Source organism: Castor canadensis, chromosome 12 (assembly GCF_047511655.1).
Source record: "Castor canadensis chromosome 12, mCasCan1.hap1v2, whole genome shotgun sequence".
Classification (NCBI taxonomy): Eukaryota; Metazoa; Chordata; class Mammalia; order Rodentia; family Castoridae; genus Castor; species Castor canadensis.
Window position 1 is genome coordinate 22,079,842 of NC_133397.1, and position 13,361 is coordinate 22,093,202.

The 13,361-nt window shown below is 39.4% G+C and overlaps 1 protein-coding gene across 1 annotated transcript in view; it reads left to right on the forward strand.

Annotated features, from left to right (window-relative positions):
* The window catches only part of Rab10 (RAB10, member RAS oncogene family), a 70,141-nt gene that overhangs the window by 37,521 nt on the left and 19,259 nt on the right, over positions 1 to 13,361 (forward strand). The window contains exon 2 of the mRNA XM_020162980.2: positions 8,759 to 8,819. Within this exon, the coding sequence (XP_020018569.1) occupies positions 8,759 to 8,819 (61 nt within the window). The remainder of the gene's footprint in view (positions 1 to 8,758; positions 8,820 to 13,361) is intronic.

Below are 13,361 nucleotides of genomic sequence, written 5' to 3' on the forward strand. Positions count from 1 at the left end.
TAGAGGGATGAGCTTCCCCTTCAACTTTTTGTTCCATCTGGGTCCCAAGACTATTGGACAATGTTGCCCACATTCAGAGTGGGCCTTCCCCTTCAGTTCCTTGACTCACATGCCATGCATCTCCGGAAACACCCTCACAGACACTCCCAGAAGTGTGCCTTGCCAGTTTCATAGGTGTCTCAATACATACGATACGGAAATTCCATGCATTGAAACTGAAAAGTACTCAAATACATCTACACACGTATTCATAGCAGCACTTTTCACAAAAGCCAAAAAGGGGAAATAGTCCATTGGTGGATGAATGGATAAACATACAGTGCACTAGTACGGTGAAAAGGAATGGAGTACTAATACATGCTACATAATGTGGATGGACCTTGAAAGTACGCTAGGTGGAAGAAGCCAGGCAGAAAAGGTCACATGTTGCATGCTTCTGTTTCTATGAAATATCCAAAACTGGTAAATCCATAGAGACTGAATGTAGATTGGTGGTTGCTAGGCACTTGGGAAAAGGGAAGAACAGGAAGCCACTGCTTAATGGATGTGGACTTTCCTTTTGAGGTAAGGAGATTGTTTTGAAACTAAAGGTAGTTGGTGGTAACACAACATTGTTCTCTTTGAAATGGTCAGTTTTATGTGAATTTTGCCTCAAAAACTAAAAATGAAGTTATGAATCGTAATATACCTTATAAACATTTTTATGACCTTAGGTAAGTTATCTCTAATTTTCTGTTTTATAAAATAGGTATATCATCATTATCTTAGAGGATTTTTATGAATAGTAAATAAGGTAGTATGTGAAATATTTAGTAATTATCTAGTAAATGTTAGTGTTACTGCTATCATTGCTGCTGTTGATTTTTATTTTTTTTTTTTTAAATGTGGTGCTGAGGGCAGGCACCAGTGGCTCACACCTGTAATCCTATCTACTCAAGAGGCAGAGATCAGGAGGATCAAAGTTTGAAGCCAGCCCAGGCTAATAGTTTGCAAGTGGCTCAAGGTGTAGGCCCTGAGTTCAAACCCCAGTACTGCAAAAAAACAAAAAAGCCGAGAACTGAACCAAGCCCCTTCCACCACTAGTAGACATGGACTCTACCATTGAGCTACACACCTAACGTCATTATTTCTCATTTGTAGAATGGAAATAATAGGATGGAGTAGTATTGTTTGGAGTAATTAATTCATGAGTTAAATCTATGCACAGAGCTTCTTAAAAGCAGTGCCAGGTACATTGTAAAATGTTGACCAAGCTATTATTATACGAAAGGAGCTTTAGGACTGGAAGCGTGGCTCAAGTGATGGAGTGGCTGCCTAACAAATGCAGGGTCCTGAGTTCAAGCCCCAGTACCACTGAAAACTTGTACTATTGGTGCAGAGCTGAGATTAGACTGTTTTCTTAAATTCCAGATTAAGAGACATTCAAAAGATGTAGGTTAATGATTCTTAATTCCTCTCTGGGTTGGGAAAACACTCTACTTTCACTTTGGTAAAAACCATAGATATTATCTATAAATTGATAAACTTTGGTTGCCTGAAGTTTGTTATATAGGTGTTTCTATTTACATTATTTACTATGTATTTATTAGTTTTTTTAAACCCCTATTTATATGGCTAGAGGTTGCAGTTAGTCCTCTTGCCACTGGATGGTGCTTGTGCAGCAGTGTTAAGTCACATGTTGTCATTGTTTCTCTCTTGAGCAGCTGAAAATTAATGAGTTTACTGTAGTAAGTTGAAATACTCTTGGGCTAAGTCCCAGGAATCAGTAAAAAGTGGAAATTCCTTTAGTGTGTTTATACAGAAGCTAAACTTAAAAATGAACTATTCTCTATCAAACCCTGTGATTGTGGTAAATTAGCAGATGATAGTGTTGTGGGAGAGCCTGATGATTCTTACTTGCAGAATCTTAAAGGTAGTAGGCTTTCCTGTCTCTTCTTGGCCGCTGATGTATTGATTTTGCTTTGATCCCTATCTTTTATTACTGCCTTCTACATTGTTTTAAATAAAAAATTTTCCATACTTAGGTGGGTATAGAACGTACATGTTGGTGTAACAAAGGTATTTACTTGGATAAAAGATCAGAGCTGGAAAAACTGTTTGTGGCTACTGGAGGAATGACTGGAGAGGTAGGCTGGGGCTATGCTAAGAAGCCTGAGTATCTTTATTCATTGACAGTGAGGTTGGAGTTGAGGTGTTAAGTGGTAGAGAGAACAATAGCTCCTTTGCTAACCTAATTTTTATTTCTGTTAATGTAATGAGTACGGACTACTGCAAGGCTATGAAGTAGCAGGAGCAGCTGCAACAGTGAACCCTTGTCCCCAAACCCACTTGAGTCATACCTTTCCCTGATATTTTTTTCCCTTCTGCTATTCAACTCTGTCCCCTAGTCTTATGCTTCTAACTGAAAAACAAAACAACCCTCAGGTACCCTCTATTGTTGAGGAAGATGAGAATTTAATATTTTCACATGGCCAGACATACCTGGCACCTCTCCCTCCATCTTCTCAAATGGTGATAAATGTTTTAGTTAACTGCTGACCCAAGTCGTGTACTGCAATTGCATTTCCTTTCTTGGACACCTTTTGTTTTTATCATAGTTTATAGTTCCTTCTTTGTTATATTTACCTAGGTTTCCAGGTACTATCTCTATTTTATCCCAAACAGAGTCATTAGATCAGATTTTTTACACAAATTCCATTAATGCTATTTTCTCTTCACTAACTCAGTCCCAGGAGGCATCAAATGAGAACTTTATCCTTCTCCAGGCTACTTGACTTGCCCATCACCATGTTTGATAGATACCATATCTTCCTCTTGATTTGGTAAAACAATCTTCTAGTAGCTGTCTTAGAAAGGATGTATGTGTATAACAGTTCACACTTTCCCTCTCAGGGTTTGGTAGTTGAACCTGCTGTAGTAAACATTACGGATTAACAGGAGAAAAGCCATACAAACTAACGTGCACACATGCAGGAGGCCATACTGATGCACGGATGACATGCGCAGGAATTTCAGGTGCTCAGGGTTCTTGAGCCTGCTGTGAGAATGAAAGCACAGACAGACTCTAACAGCAGAGTTAGGAAAGACTTTATTTGTAGAGAATTTAGTTGGAGAAAAGAGAAAGAGAAAGACTGCATATTGGAGAATGCAGGGGGACCGGAAACCGGTGATCCCATGGCTCAGGGTGGGGAGTGGGGTTTTATAGCCTATTTGCATTGCCTGATGGCGGAGATGCCTTTCAGATGCAAACAGGCGTTTCCTAGGGAGGAGAAGTGTCTCCTTGACCTCCTGAGATCTGTCCTTCAGTCCTTCAATACGGAGTGCTCAAAAGAGTGGATCAGATGGTTGAAACTTAAATACCCTTTTCGTAAGGAGGTTGGATGTGGCAATTTCAGAGAAGTAGAAGATGATTTTTAGGATAAATGAATGGGCCTGCAGAACAGGCACTAGCTTGTGGAAGGGCTCCTCTCTGGGGTAGGTGGTAACAAGGGCAGAGAAAGTGAGGGTGGGTATTGCTAAGCACAGTGTCTCAGGCCCTCATCTTTAGGACACTCTCACAAGACCTCTGGTTGCTTCTCTTTTCTTGGTTAACTGTCCCTGGTTAGCTTGCTGAGATTCCTGTGGAGTGGAGGAGGGGGTGGTTGAGAGACAATTGCATTTCTTTTGGAAGAGAACTAAGAGAGAGCCCCTCCCTGCTTTTGGGTGAGAAATCAGGGAAGGAAGAGAACTCAATTCTGAGACTTTGTTGAGCCCAGCAAGTCACAGTTCCACACTTCAGGGTGTTGTTTTCTATGTCCCAGCACATGGGAGCTAAATTATTATGAGATCTTTCTGTGAAAGCTCTAGAAATGCCTTTCATTTGGTACTAGCTGGATACAGGCTGAAAATACTTTTTTTTTTTGGCGAACTGGGGTTCGAGGCACTCCACCACCCGCCACCCCCCGCCTTTTTTTTGTTATGGGTATTTTTTCAAGATAGGGTCTCTAGAACTTATTTGTCCAGGCTGGATTTGAAACCGCTATCCTACTGAACTCTGCCTCCTGAGTAGCTAGGATTACAGGTGTGAGCCACTGGTACCTGGCTGAAAATACTTTTTAAAGACATTGTCTTTTTATCTTCTGGAGTCTAGTGTTGCTTTATGAGAGTGATTTTTCCTGATTATTTAATGTGGCCTAATTTGTTTCTCTGTAAGTGTTTGCACTCCCCCCGCCTCTTGGTGTTCTGAAATTTCATTAGAATGTGTACTGGTAGAAGTTTTATCATTCTCATTATGCTAGGTATTTGGTGAGTCTTTCAGTGTAAAAATAGATTCTTTGATTGTGTTAAGTTCTTGGGCATAACTTCTTTGGTTATTTTCTGTATGTTGTAGGCCCCAAAAGTGACCACATGGAGAGGAGTGATCTGGCCAAGAGATTCTTTATTGCGGCGTGGGAGAGGGAGAGAGCCAAGAGAGAGAAGGAGAGAAGGGGCAGGGGCTTAAATACCCCTCAATGAGACTCGGCATGATCTGATTGGTTAGGATCTTATGGTTCATGCCGATTGGAGGTTGAGGCAGAAGGAGAATTCAAGCTAGACTTGAGGGATGACCGTGACCCTGGGAAACAGAAGCTTAAGGGTGCAGAAAGAACCGAAACCTATCGGCGCCATTATTGCCAACATGTCATTTTCTCTGTTCAATTCAGATCTTCTGTGATCTTCTAATTTGTTATACCTCACATATATTCCTTATCACTTAGTCATTTTTTGGGAGATCTCGATTTTTTTAAAAAAACTTCCTGCTGAGAATATTATTTCTTCACTTAAAAAAAATACCAGTTTTCTGTTCAGCTTGTCTTTTTCTTCCCCCCTGCCCATTAAAAAATACAGTATTCTGAGAAGGTGAGAAATGATAAGGACTTCCCTTGCATGGCCTGTGTTTCCTTTTTGTTTTTCTTGAACAGTTTTGGTGTTTGATTGGAAACAAATTGCATAAGAGTGCTTGTTGCCAAGCTGTGAATTTCACTTTAATGATCAAACCCTTTTTCTTCAGGGTCACTTTACTTTCTCCAGAAAACATTCTTTAGCCATTTATTCAACAAGTCTTTTTTTTGGGGGGAGGTCATTTTAGGGCTACATTTTAATAGAATGTGAGCTTGAAATCTTACATTTAAAACAAGGCGAACAAGTCTCAAAACCCCATCTCCAAAATAACCAGAGCGAAATAGACTGAAGGGATGGCTTAAGCAGGTTCAACACTTGCTTTGCAAGTACAAGCCCTGAGCTCAAACCTCAGTCACACTTAAAAAAAAAACGAAAGTAGGGAGACTATAGAGAATAAGGGAAGATTAAAAAGAAAAAGTCTGATTTCAGGGATTGGAGAGAAAAGGAGAAATCAGTAATGCAAATAAATAATGGCAAGGAAAGTAGAGAAATCAAGAGAATTTTCGTTCAGGAAAAAAAAATGAAGATCAGCTTCAGTTACTGCTAATTCAGATGAGTACTTAGAGATGGGGTTTGGGAGTGTAGGTGAGTAGTAGAGCACATGCTAAACATGCATGAGGCCCTGAATTCAATCCTCAGAACCCACCCCCGCAAATCCCTCCCCCAAAAAAAAGATGAAAAGAAGTGGGTTTAGTAATCTGGAGATCACTGGCCTTAGAGAAGATTTGTATATTGGTCAGGGAGAGAGGGGATTAACAATAGCAAAGCCTGATTGGAAAGGATTCAAGAGAGGAGTTAACTACCTAGAGACAGCATATATAGTTAACTTTTAAGGAGTTTTGCTATTAAGAGGATTAGTCTAAGAAGGTTAGTGGTAGAAAGCAGATTGTAATAGTTGTGATTCGTGACTAGATGTGGTCCTGAGGGAAAGTTAAGGGTCTTAGATGTTTTCCAGTGATGACCAGTTTGTATCCCAAGGGATTTAGAGCTTTCAGAGTGTGTGTTAATTTCATGCTCTTCAGGCAGGTTTCCTAAAATAGTATTAGGCTCAACATTAAGATTAGTAAATTGCAGCTGGGAATATGGCTCAAGTAGTAGAGTGCCTGCCTAGCAAGCATAAGGCTCTGAGTTCAAACCTCAGTGCCACTGCTGCCCTTCCCCCAAAAAAGAAATGATTAATAAATTGTATGCCTAGCGGAATTGTTCATCTGAATCAGTTAGTCTTAACACCAGGAACAAACTATGGGCTGTATATATGTATTCATGCATGTATGTATATGCTGTTTACCTGGCCCTTCTTTCTTTTCATTGGGTATGGGAAACACAATTGAAGCAACCTGAAAGATTTTGATACATAGTAGACAGGCTCAAAGTAAGAGGGGACCATTAAGATAGGCCCACGAATTTTGTTTTTTGTTCTTTTAATGATATTGGGACTTGAAGTCAGCACTTTGTGCTTGCTAGGCAGGACCTCTACTGCTTTTGCCACACCTCCAGCCTGCATCAAACAGAGTTTATCATTAAATGTTCACTGTCAGTTGAGGCTCAGATAGATACTTCTTTTGTATTTGTTCTGTATGAGTGAAACTGAGACTTGAAAGATAGATGGAAAAGAAAATTGAGATGAGGAGGGTTTTACGAAGTACCATCATTAAGTGAGAGACAGGAAAAAATGTTACGAGCGGGGATATGTTGTGTAGACTAGAGATTTTTATCCTGAAAGCATTGAGGAAGCAAATCAACTTTTCATTTTGGAAAAGTCATCCTGGCTGTAATCTCAGTAAAAGAATAGCATTTTGTCTGCCTGTCTGCCTGCCCATCCATCCGTCTACCCACCTATGAATCCATCCATCCATCCATCCAGTTCAAATGAGGTCTCAATGTTGTATGTCTGTGTTCACACACACACCGAGTCTCCCTTGCTGGGATTACAGGTATGAGCCACTGTATCCAGCCCTTAAAAAAATAGCCTTTAAAATCAAGCTTTAGGGGAAAAATTGCTAATCAATTATGTTTTCCTCACCCTCTTACTGGTAAAAATGTTACCCCATGCTTTTGCTCACTGATTGATAGTAAAGATTCTTTTCTTTATTAAAAAATTCTCCCTTGGCCTGCAGGAGGGGATGGCTCAAGTGGTAGAGTGCCTGCCGGGCAGGCTCAAGGCCCTGAGTCCAAACTGTAATACTGCAGTACTGCCAAAAAATAAAAATAAAAAAGACTGCAGTCTAGTCCTTTCTAAGTTTCAGGTAAAAGTCTTGCTTCCAATATTCTGTGCTTAAAGGCTTAAAAACCTTTCCTTGTACCCCCAGTATGGCTGTTAGAAAATGCAAACTCTTTGGTTATGTTTCTCCCAGCTCGACCACCTCCAAAGTGCAGCTAGCAAGCCTGCTTCTTTGCTATCTGCCCTGGTGTTCTGATTCCTTTTTTTTTTTTTTAATGTTATTATAATACTTTTCAGAAGTTTTATAGTGGAATAAGTTTCAACTTACTAAATCTACTCTGTGGTCAGTATTGGATGATTCCATCTGCCTACAGATTTGCTTACCGTGTATGTGTTTTCTAAGTAGAGGTGGTTAGCCCTTCTTCCTGCATTGCTTTTGGCCTCAAGACGTCTCACTCACCATAAGAAGCTGCAATCACACAGCAGTTCCAGAGTTCTCTTGTAGAAAGGACAAGGAAGTATGGCTGAACTTGAGTATTTTTATTTAGTTTGGAGAAACTGCCATGATTTCTTGAATTTTCTAATAATGTTTAATGTGTAGCCCACACCTTTATCTGGATTGGCATTTTGTTTTGAAGTCTTTTTCTTTCTTTGGTAACCTTTTTCTCCCATTCTGCCAAATAGTCTTTAAGGGGGTTACTTTTTAAAAACGTAGTAGTTCTGATGTTTGGCACATACTTTAGGAATTCCTGACTTAATATATTATTTTGGTATTTCTTCCATTCTGAAACAATGCTTGAATTTTGTTATAGTTTTATTTCTTTTTTCTTTTCTTTTTTTTAAGTTCTGGGGTTTGGACTCAGGGCCTTACACTTGCTAGGCAGGTGCTCTACCAATTGAGCTATGCATTCAGTTCCCAATTTTACTCCTTAATGTAAATTTTTTTCTTTATTTTGCTTTTTTCTTTTCCATTTTGTTTCTCTTTAAAGAGTTTAATTGACTTTTAATTCTAGCATCAGGCACCCTGATTGTTCCATTGCACAGAGTAGAATGAGTACTCTGATAATTACATGTATTGAAGGTTTTTTAACAGCCCTTCTGTTTCATCTTGGTGCATGTTGTATATGTACTGAAAAAGAGTGTGGGGCTGGAGATGTAGCTCAGTGGCGGTGTTTGCTCTCTGTTCATTCCCTAGCACCTCGGAAAAAAGTGGTGGATGTTGAATAGAGATTTATATGTAAATTAGGTCATGTTGGTTGATACATTGATACCCAAGTCCTTAATTGATTTTCTATCCACATTTTTTAAAATCAGTTATTAAGAAAGTGTTGTTAAAATCTCTAATAATATTAAATTTTAAAAACTTCACCTTTTTTTTCCTATTTTTGTAAAAATTAGCTATTTCTAACAGCTTTGCATTTTTAGTGAATACCCAGAACCAACCAAAGAAGTTTAAAAGGTCTGATAATTCCATAAACATAGCAAGCTCTTTTCCAACTTAGGACCTTTGTACATGCCCTGTGGACACTCCCAACCCTCAGGCTAGCCACTGTCTCCTTTGACTTCACCTCTCCATTGCTTTGTTCCAGCCACTCTGACCTTTTTTTACTTTGACAAATGTATTAGAGCCACACACAGAGCTACAATCACAATTTACCCTTTTTTTCTGTGTTATAGGAATAGACTTTAAGATCAAAACAGTTGAATTACAAGGAAAGAAGATCAAGCTACAGATATGGTAAGTGATGCTAATTTATTCACTATACCGAAAGAATGCCAGGTTCCTTAAGAATTAGCAGTGAAGTTCTTCCTTGTCACTTGTTATTTTCTGTTAGACTTCTATTTCTCAAGCAAGCAATCAGGTGACCTTCAGTGAAAAATTATTTTCACTCCGCAGACTTTGGAGTGCATGAGATCTGTTTAGTTGTTTCCACTTATATACTCACTATTTGCTTTTATATCTTCATATGTAAAATGGTATTAATACCACCTATTTCAAGGGATTCCTATAAGGATTATGCTCACAGACATCCAATATAAAAAGTTCATGTTATAATTCTTTTGTTGGTTTGACAGGCATAAGATATTTATTTTCCTTAATATGTTTTAAGCTTTTTGTTAAAAAGGGACTAGTGCGGGCTGGTGGAATGGCTCATGTAATAGCACGCCTGTCTAACAAAGGCCATGAGTTCAACCCCGAGTACTGGAAAAAAAAAGGGGGAGGTAGGGTTGGAGACTAGTGTGCTCACTTCAGCACATACATTTCCTTGTTTTTACCATTAGGTCAAGTGATAGATAACATTGGAATGTGGCTAATAGATTAGATAAAATTATAACTACATTGACAACTGTAGTGTGATTATACAAGAGAACTTTTTTTTTTTTTTTTTTTTTGGCATTGGGGCTTGAACTCAGGGCAGGGTAGTGCTCTACCTACTTGAGCCATTCCCCCAGTCCAAATATTCTTTTTTATTTTTGGTGGGGCTAGGGTTTAAACTCAGGGCTTCACGTTTGCAAAGCAGGCACGTAACTGCTTGAGCAATACCTCCAGTCCAAAGATAGGATAATGACTTAACAGAAAGGCAAACTTTTTTTGTTTTTTTTTTTTTTGGCCATACTAGGTCTTGAACTCAGGGCCTCGCACTTGACTGGGCAGGTGCTCTCCCACTTGAGCCACTCTGCCAGCCCCTTTGATTTTGGTAAAAGCACATGATGTACACGATTGAAAAGTGAAGAATGGAAAATCCACAAATTTTTTCCTGCTGTGTTTTGCTTTATATAAAATTTAAAAAAAATTTACCCTACTAAATTTGTCCTGTTCTTCCATCAACTCTCCCTCTTCCACAAACTTCCTCTTCCAGTCCTTGATCTTGTGGATTTATACATTTCCCCCCCTTATCAGAGTCTTTTTGTAGCTTTTAGAAGAAAACAGTAACAAACAACTAACACTTGTGTTTCCCACCCCCTCCTTTATTGTTGTGCTGGGTGGGGGTACATTGTGGCATTTACAGAAGTTCTTACAATATATCAAATAAGTCATACTTGAATTCACCCCTCCTAACACTTCTTTTTACAAAGAAGTTCTTCCTTAAAATATGCTCTTCTGGAACAGTAAACCCTGCTCTGTCATCTGCAAGGGTAATTTTAAAATATTTCTACCTGTAAAACTCAAGCAAAGCACAGAAATGATGCTAATTTAAAGGCATTTAATTTTAGACGTTTTTAATATATGCTTTCTGAGAAAAATATTTCTGCATGCTAACTTTCCAGGGAGAAAGAAGCCATGTAGTTCAAAATTAAGGTATCTGAGAGATACCCAGAGTGATTCAAAGAAGGCTTTTTTTAAGCATGAAAAGCCTATTACTCATAACTTATACCTTGAAATTCAAAACTTTTGTCTTCACCTTTAGTGCTTTGATTCCAGTTGATACTAAAAAGCACAGTGATTTTTATCTCTTCATATAACTATAGTCAGTCTTATTTTAGTATGAAAATGCCTATTCTCTACATGAATATTAGTCTTGGAAGCTTTCTTCAGTCTGTGCTAAAATGTCTTATTTTTCTTTATTTGAATGCTCTTCATATCTCCCTTTTTTCCTAGGAGTCTTCCATCCTGTGTGTTGCGTGGGGGTGGAGGTGGGTCTCCTCCTCGCCAGGTCATGTGTATCTATGCCTAAAATGAGCTTGTTTGGCTGATAGTAGAGCTGTGGCTTTTTACATCTCAGAGCCACAGAAGGTGTCCACCCCAATATATTTTGCTACCTTTGTTTTCCATAGAGCGGTGGGTCCTGTCAGGAAAATAGCCTCAGTAAGTTACTTCAAACCTGCCTTTTTCTTTTTTTCTGTTTTGAAGACATGGGATTCAGTAATGACTGCCACATCTGTATCGACATCTGTATCTTGTATCAGCAGCAAAATTTACATTTTACGTAGTCACCCAAAACCAGTAATTTGATTCTGTAGAAGAATTAGCCTTCTACCTACAAAAGGTGCTAGATGCTTAACCCCAATACCCAGTTCCTTGCCACCTTTACCTCTTCTTCAGATTATTATAGCAGGCTCTCAACATCTTTAGCAGGTCCATACGCTCCATTTTTGCCTTCTCCCCGTGCTTGAAAAAGTATGTAACTAACAGAGGAACCTTTTTCAGATCTAAATTTAATCAGATTGTCATTCCTTCCCCTCTGTGTAACCTCTCTGACTTTACATTGCATTTTAAGTGCAATGTAATTCTTACATAGTTTACATGGTAGATTACTACCCACCTACCTTTCTGACCTCGTTTTCATCTGCTCCGTCTATAGTTTCCAGCTCCAGTGGATTGCAGAGGAGAAACAACTGGGAGTTGAATTCAGGGCTTTGCATTTGCTAAGCAGGTGCTCTATTACTTGAGCCACTCTACCAACCCTTATTTTTAAGATAGAATTTCGCTTTTATGCCCAAGCCACCCTCCTGTTTGTGCTTCCCTGAATAGCTGGGGATGATGGATACATACCACTGTGTCCATTGGTTGAAATGGGGGCTCTTGAACTTTTTGTCCTGGTTAGCCTCAAATTGAAATCCTCCTAATTTCCCCAGTAGCTAGGATACAGGCTTGGGCCATAGTGTCCTGCCCTAATTGATATTCTTTTAATCCCATAAACATAGCAAGTTCATTCTAATTTAGGACCTTTGTACATACCCTGAAGACCCTTTTAACACTCACACCTCCCTCAGCTCCCCATAGCTAGACTGAGCATTGTAAAGAACCAGTCCTTTTCAGAGGCTCCAGGTTCTGGCTTTCACCCCTTGTGACCTTACCTTTCGCTGCTGTGTTCTACCATCATGGCCTTTTTATGCCCTTGAGCGTGCTGAACATGCTCCCATTCCAGAGCTTTTGGAGTGCTTCTCATTAGGTCATGGCTTTGCTGCCTGCTCTCATTCATGTTGTCCTCAGGGTGGCCTTGCGTGATGATTAGCTCAAGAAACCTAGTTCTTCCTAGCACTGTCACCTTGAGTCTACTAACTTTGTCCTCATAGTTTTCAGTAGTTTATAAAAGGTGTGTTATGTTCCTGGGAATTAAAATAGCTTATTTCGTTCATTGTCAGTCCCACATGTGGGAACATTCCTCTTTTGAGGATGTTCATCGATCCATTGTCTGTTTTATGCTTGTATTGCCACCATCTAGAATGGAGCCAGGCATGTAGAGGTAGATGTTCAGTAAGTATGTTGACTCAGTGGCTTTGATTTGTTCCTGTTCAGTGCCCCGTTTCTCAACTTGGGCATGTCCTACATAGAGAAGTTCTCCTTGACCATTCTGTCTAGTTACTTCCTCCCTCCTCCTCCTCACCCCATTCTCTCTCTCCTCCCTATTTGCATTGCTAGGTGATATATATTTCTGCATTTTTTCCCTGTCCCCACTGATGGAAGCTATAAGAAGGCAGCTTTTTACTTTTGAAAAAAATTTTTCTTGGATAAAGTTAAGTATAATTTGCACAGTTTTTTTTTTTTAAAGAAATTCACGTCTTGTTAAAGTAATACTCAACATGTGAAATTTGACATCCTAATTTATTTTATTTTTTTTTTCATTTTTCTTTTATTATTCATATGTGCATACAAGGCTTGGTTCATTTCTCCCCCCTGCCCCCACCCCCTCCCTTACCACCCACTCCGCCCCCTCCCTCTCCCCCCCCCTCAATACCCAGCAGAAACTATTTTGCCCTTATCTCTAATTTTGTTGTAGAGAGTATAAGCAATAATAGGAAGGAACAAGGGGTTTTGCTGGTTGAGATAAGGATAGCTATACAGGGCATTGACTCACATTGATTTCCTGTGCGTGGGTGTTACCTTCTAGGTTAATTCTTTTTGATCTAACCTTTTCTCTAGTACCTGTTCCCCTTTTCCTATTGGCCTCAGTTGCTTTAAGGTATCTGCTTTAGTTTCTCTGCGTTAAGGGCAACAAATACTAGCTAGTTTTGTAGGTGTCTTACCTATCCTCACCCCTCCCTTGTGTGCTCTCGCTTTTATTATGTGCTCATAGTCCAATCCCCTTGTTGTGTTTGCCCTTGATCTAATGTCCACATATGAGGGAGAACATACGATTTTTGGTTTTTTGAGCCAGGCTAACCTCACTCAGAATGATGTTCTCCAATTCCATCCATTTACCAGAGAATGATAACATTTCATTCTTCTTCATGGCTGCATAAAATTCCATTGTGTATAGATACCACATTTTCTTAATCCATTCGTCAGTGCTGGGGCATCTTGGCTGTTTCCATAACTTGGCTATTGTGACATCCT